The sequence below is a fragment of the Mya arenaria genome, chromosome 11 (genome assembly GCF_026914265.1).
Source record: "Mya arenaria isolate MELC-2E11 chromosome 11, ASM2691426v1".
Taxonomy (NCBI): Eukaryota; Metazoa; Mollusca; class Bivalvia; order Myida; family Myidae; genus Mya; species Mya arenaria.
The window spans coordinates 67885979-67892815 of record NC_069132.1 but is presented as its reverse complement, the minus strand read 5'-3'; the positions used below and the strand labels follow the sequence as shown (position 1 = coordinate 67892815).

General features: G+C 36.3%; 1 protein-coding gene across 1 annotated transcript; it reads left to right on the top strand.

The window, feature by feature from the left end:
- The first annotated feature begins 1163 nt into the window (after nucleotides 1-1163).
- Nucleotides 1164-5761, top strand: LOC128209417 (uncharacterized). The gene is made up of 2 exons (XM_052913441.1): nucleotides 1164-1691; nucleotides 4956-5761. Exons 1-2 carry the CDS (start codon nucleotides 1222-1224, stop codon nucleotides 5002-5004), a joined length of 519 nt encoding a protein of 172 aa, XP_052769401.1. The 5' UTR covers nucleotides 1164-1221; the 3' UTR covers nucleotides 5005-5761.
- The last annotated feature ends 1076 nt before the right edge of the window (nucleotides 5762-6837 follow it).

Here is a 6837-nt window from a genome sequence, read left to right as displayed (position 1 = left end):
AATGCTTGTTAAAAACACGTGCACACATGCATCTGCGCTTCGTTGAAAATTAAAAGATTTCTGCAATTTAATACAAGCACTAGTACAGTTCTTCTAATAGGCCACATATGATTTATTCATTTTTGTTCTCGGATTTGGAGCGAGCGTACTCATGAAAAATGTTAATAATAAAAATCCCATTTTGTTGAAAGAAAGAAGCGGTGAAAGTCGCCACTATAATTTCCTATCATATTATCATTTATAATGGTCTAGAATGATAATTTTGAATATTTATAACTTAAACCTTGGCTATTTCTTCATTTATAACGCGAAAGTTGAGACATTTAAAGCTGCACTCTCACAGATTAAACGTTATGACAGCATTTTTATTTTCGTCTTTGAACGAGCCAATTTATGCGAACATGCATTGAAACCAATGAAAAAAACTGCTGACAAAAATCAGATCGCAGATTTTCATATTTAAGTTCAAAAATTGATGTTTTATGCATTTTTCATAAACCGTTAGTAACGCTTTTAGCTTTAAAATAATAATTTTCGAACTGAAATATGAAAAACTGCGATCTGATCTTTTGTCAACAGTCTTATATCACTTGTTTGCAGTTATTAACGACAAAATTGGCTCATTCCAAGACAAAAGAAGTTGTCATAACATCCAATATGTGAGAGTGCAGCTTTAAGAAAGGGTTGTTGTTTTATTGTCATGTTTTCGATTTTTAGGTGAAAACAAAATGAATTCCCTAAAAATTGTGCCGTTAATCCGTCGAACAAAACATCATTTTTTTTTTATAATACCGGGCAGGAATTCTGAAACAAACTTTAATGATTTTCACAGTTTGTATTTAAAGTAGAAAATGTCAATATTTATTGACAATTCCTTATTCAATGTTTAATTCAGCTATTGTGTTACAAATATAAATAAATAATGTATTAGCTGTTCTATTATGTGAGAGTCATGCTTATAAAAGTAAACAATGGTTAAACCGTTTTAAATCTGTCTTATTTTGAATATTTAGTATTGAAAATCGATCCAATAACTTAAATCAAACAATTCCTGATTGCACTGAAAAGATATGCTTTCATGTGAATGCTGTTAATCTTTTTTAATAAATCGATTTTAAATGTCTGTCATTTAAGCGTTATTTAAACTTATTACTGCACTGGGTAAAGACAGAGACGATCCGAATAGCGACGTCGTCACCCTAACTACAACACAGTAGCAAAATGGCGGCGGTGAGTATGGGAGCGTTCGGCGCTTATAAACAAGCGTACAGTAAATATTTAAAGGAATTAGAGGAGAGAGAAAGGGAATTAGCCGAGAACGGCGAAGATGCTCCCGAAGTAGAGACAGTGTGGGTCACGAAGCGTTATACGCCGCTGGATATGCGCTCCTCCGCCCCTGTGCCCCGACACAAGCTGCTCGCGCCTAGGCAACTTCCGGCAGCTGAGCGACACTGGATCCCTAGCATGGACCCGCCGCTCCGAAGCTTCGAGCGCTCTCGCTCCGATTTTTTCTACAAGTCACATCCCGCCACGCGCTGTGAGGATTACTCCACCCTCCGACAGATGCTCCCCTCCAGAGGAAGTATAGGGAAGCTGAACCCGCCCAACTGGGGAACCCACCTCTCACTGCCACCACTCATCTCAGAAAACGCGCCCAGAAGATTTCCACTTGTAAACAGCCCAATGACCAGGTATAGTTACATTTAATGTGTCTCTCATGTAAAAATGTGTGTTTTATTAATGTTCTTTTTGATACCTTGTGACCCCACACAATTTTTGTATCATTTGAAAAGGCATTGATCGCTTATAAAATAATTATTTCAGTAACTTATTGCCATTTTTTATTTTACTACCTTCGACTATAATGGACGTGAAATGACCATACATGCTTTGTAATATTTTGTTCGATATAACTTCTGAATGTTTTTTTCTGTACTCCTCGTCAAAGAGTGTTGCTAAAATATACTCGCCAGCTCGTGATCACCTCAATCAAAACTCGCACACCATCTCAATTAAACCGTCCGTCTGTTCGTCTATTAAACCATGCTTAATTTAAATCACTCACAACTAATACCCCCACCCCTCTTCGTCCGTCCGCCCGTCCTTAGAGAAGCTTTCAGGCTTCAACGGCCGTCCGTAGAAAAGCTTTCAGGCTTAGCTTTTATTTGCCTTTCTTTTTTATGTAAGTTATTCTCATGATTTAAAGTGTATTCAAACATAAACTTTTAAACGCTCGATCAATGGAGAAGTATAAATATTTGACTTCTAAATGACTGAGTGTGTCGTGAAGAAGTAAGCTACTGGTACTTCGGAGTATTGTTATGAAAAGTTTAGTTTCGTAAATATTTGATGATTAATTTGGTCTTTCTTCGACCAAATACATGTATTACCCAATCATGTACATTTGTATAATTAACGCATCGTGACATGGCCATTTCAGTTAATTTAAATGATTGAAAAAGACCGTCTGTTTAACACAATTTGGTTGTGAGAAAAAATGTTTTTATCAGCATGTTAGTGCTCTTATCTTGAAATATTTACATAAATAAGTAGTAAGATTAGGTGCTCCATTACCTGTTTTGAATTATTAATGCTCGTATCGACAAACATTTAAAAGATTGTTCAATAACGACTCCTCGACCATTGATCCGGGGTGCATGTATTTGTGTGAACGGTAGTTTGGGTTCTGTTGAATGAAAGACGACATACGGTGAACAATACATATAATGAACGGCTTTGTGCATATGTTACACTGCCTTTGTCATTAAACTTGTAATCTCTCCTTAAGGTTTCTCTCTCTTCTTGCCTAATCCATTCCGTGCCTATTCCCTTCGCCCATTTATTTAATCACGTTCTTTTTTTCATTCTATTTTCATATATACCACCTTATGTTTTATATTTTAAAATGTGTTCGGTCAGCGCCCCCCTCCCCCCACACACCAAATGTGTTTTTGGTCAGCCCCCCCCCCCCAACCAAATGCAAATGTGATCGGTCAGGCGGCCCCATCCCCCCACCAAATGTGTTCGGTCAGCCCACACATATACAATACATTTCATCCCTCCACCATATGATTGTGCAACCTATTTCCCTCTACGACTTACTTCTCTGCCCAAACAAGCCATCTCTTTCTGCAATCTGGTTGTCAGCTAATCACAGCAAATACCGTATCATACTTTTCATTTATCTAAATTCTCACTCGCCTTTTCAGTCCCACTGCTTTATTGTATTCCTCCGCCCTTATTCATGCCTCGTGCCTTTCTTTCTATCCGCTTCAATCGGAATACCTCGACCAGTATCCGACAGGAATTGGCCTATCTCGAAGCTTTCCGGAAATGGCCGACTTGTTACGATTGAATCCGCTTTCTTCTACCTCTTTTATGACGAGGAAACATTCATCATGGTAGCACGTGATTAATTACTGGGGCCTCTGAGGTCTGCGGCTTTTATGTAGCAACGGAATGTTTTGCATGTTGTAGGAGAATGCATAACACCCAGTAAGCTGAATGTGGAAATATGCAACTAATATTTTAACCAGGTTTTGACATAGTGAAACCTGGTTATTTGAATGACAAACGTCGTTGTTCGGGCGGGCGGCCGAGCGGCGGTAATCTAACCTATGCAACTGAATAATTTCATTTACGGTTGACGTATCTTGACCAAACTTGGTCTATATTAAGAGTTTATGTATACCTTTCATTGGATTGCGTTTGGGGTCCCTACAGTCAAGGTCAAGGTCACTGTTACTAAAAATAGAAAACGGTTGAAACTGAATAACTTTAGTTAGGATTGACATATTTTGACCTAACTTGATATAAGGGAAGAGTTCATGGAGACCTTTCATGGGATTGCTTTTGGGGTCCCTAGGGTCAAGGTCACTGTGTTTAAAAAAAGAAGAATAGTTGAAACTTAATAACTTTAGTCATGGTTCACATATCTTGACCAATCTTGGTACATAGGAAGAGTTTATGGAGACCTTTCATGGATTGCGAATAGGGCCCTAGGGTCAAGATCACTGTAACTAAAAAGAGAAAAACGATTGAAACCGAATAACTTCAGTTAGGGTTGACATATCTTGACCAAACTTAATATTTAGGAAGAGTTTATGGATACCTTTCTTTGGATTGCAATTTGGGCCTCTAGGGTCAAGGTCACTGTTACAAAAAATAGAAAAACAGTTGAACTGAATATCTTTAATTGCAGTTCATTTATTATAACTGAACTTTGTATAATGTATATAACTGTTCGTAAAATAGAAACATGTTTTCTACGTAGTCAGATTTTAAGACATTCCAACCAATCTTGGGCTATAAACCTGGTTTCGTCGCCTTGCGGCCTTTCTTGTTTAATTTTAATGTAATATGCAATTTACTAAATTAAGATTTCTGTTTCAATATAATGACTTAGTCGCAAACCTTACGCTGCAAAAGAGTGCTCATGACACCAGTAAGACTATTGACAGAATCTATACAGTTATACGCAGTTGAAGCCAAAAACGGTGTTTGGAAATTTACGGATCTTTATGTAATCAGGGCCCTTGAGCGACGTGTGACGTCCTACCATTCGGAAGTCTTTGGTTTCTTATAAAAAAACAACATTAAGACCATCCATATCATAGATATGTCACCACTAGCATCCGCAACCCCCCCCCCCCCCTTTAATTGTCCAAGTTTTCTTTTTATTTAAATATAGGAGAAGAAAAGTAATAAAATACGCCTAAAATGCATCATTTCGGACTAGAAATTGTTAAAATTTGCCAACACTTTAAACCAAATACATTTTGTTTCTGAGGAAATGGTGCAAGTCAAAAGGGTACGCCCCTTAGTAACGCCCCCTCTAACGTCGAATCCTGGAACCGCCCCTGGTCACATACAATCGTAACATATTTATACGTGTGCTTTAGATAGTTCACTGTTTAATCTATATGATATCAAATCTTTCTTTGTTTTCGTTGCAGATACGTAGACGACATGCACCTGACAAACCGACTGTACAAACTTCACTAAGCGCCCTCACTTCCGGTCGATCAATTTTGTCGTCTGCTGCGTGCTGCAATTTTTGTGTGTTCATTTTTCCATTGCTCATTTTACACTCATTTTTAATATTTATTTAAAAAAATTAAAAAAACCCAAACATTCTCAGTCTTAAACAGTATTAAAATTTTAGATTCTTTATTCTTAAATAAACTATTTTGCACGAATATATTTTTATTTCTTTTGTGGGTCTACTTCAAGCCTCAGATGTCAGTAATAAAGACATTTAAAGTATTATGACGGCATGTATTAAACATTTTAGTCAACCACAAGTAGAATAGCTGTTCTATTTTCATAACGTATCATGGAGAATTACTTCTGACATTCTCTACATTTGCCATTGTAGCGAAATTGATTGCATTGTATATTATATTTACATAGTGCTGTAGATTTTATACCATACAAATATAAAGAATTTTGTCGAATTTTGGCAAACTGTGTGGTGTCTTTTTATATTACTGTCAAATATCATCAATGCGGACACATATTATTTAATACACCCTAACAAGTGTAATATTTATTTATAGTATTGACTTTTTCTACAATTTTGCTTTTTACTAAAAAAATATAATTTCGTTGTGCAGTATTGAACATACCGATCAGTATTAAAACCTGTTGTTCAAATAAAATAAGTATTTCTTAATTTTTGTTTTGTTCTTATACGAGTCTTGAGTTATCTGAATTATATCCAACTCATTTGTGTAAATTAACTGTAATTTGAATTATACTGGGAAGCGTTTACTTTGTTTTCTTTCGTTCAATAATTTTTATATCAGAACGGTAACCAGTGGATATAGCTCTTACCGTGCAATAGGCCGTGCGGATAAAAAACAACGACATTCACTTTTAGCCACGTTATTTTATGAACACTGTCCATGGTTTATGGTGTGTACAAAACAGTTACTAAACCCGATACAATTTTTGTTAGAGTTATGTCCAAATAATTCAGTGCAATTTACTCAAATCTGTACCATACTGAAAAGAGCTTTTATCTTTTCTGTCGTTCAATAATTCTCGAATTAGAACGGACACATGTGGGTGGAGCTCTTACCGTGCAATACGTAGCGTGCGGATAAATTACAACGATAGTCACTAATAGGCACGTACCTTGATGACCACTGTCCTTGATATAAGATACAAAACAGTTACTAAACCCAATACCATTCTTGCTGCAGTTATATCCAAGTAATTCAGGATATTTACTTAAAGTTGTCCCATATTCGGAAGCGTTTACTTGTTTATATGTCGTTCAATGATTTTCCTATCAGAACGGTAACCAGTGCTCGTACGTGCAATGCGTATCGTGCGGATACATTACAACGATATTCACTTATAGGCACGTTACTTTATGAACGCTGTCCATGGTACATGATACATGGTACAAAACAGTTACTTAACCCAATACAATTTTTATAAGAGTTATCCAAATAATTCAGAGCAATTAACTTAAATGTGCACCATACCGGAAGGGTTTTCTTTGTTTTCTGTTGTTCAATAATTCTCATATCAGAACGGTAACCAGTGTTTAACTTGTTTGCTTTAAATATTTGAGCACATGATGAAATATATCATCTTTAACAGTTAACAATGATGTCGTTAATTACGTTGTTAAGTTTAACAAAGTTCTAAATATCTGCCCAATATGGTCCAAAACAGTAAGTAATACAATGATACAACTCGCGCTTCCCGCTCGTGTATCATTTAAATGAGCATGGAAATGGGTGTAGTAACTACGGCAAATTACCTAGGAAGCTGATGCCTAGTTAAATATTTAGAGAATATGACGGGACTTACTGGTTCAGTACA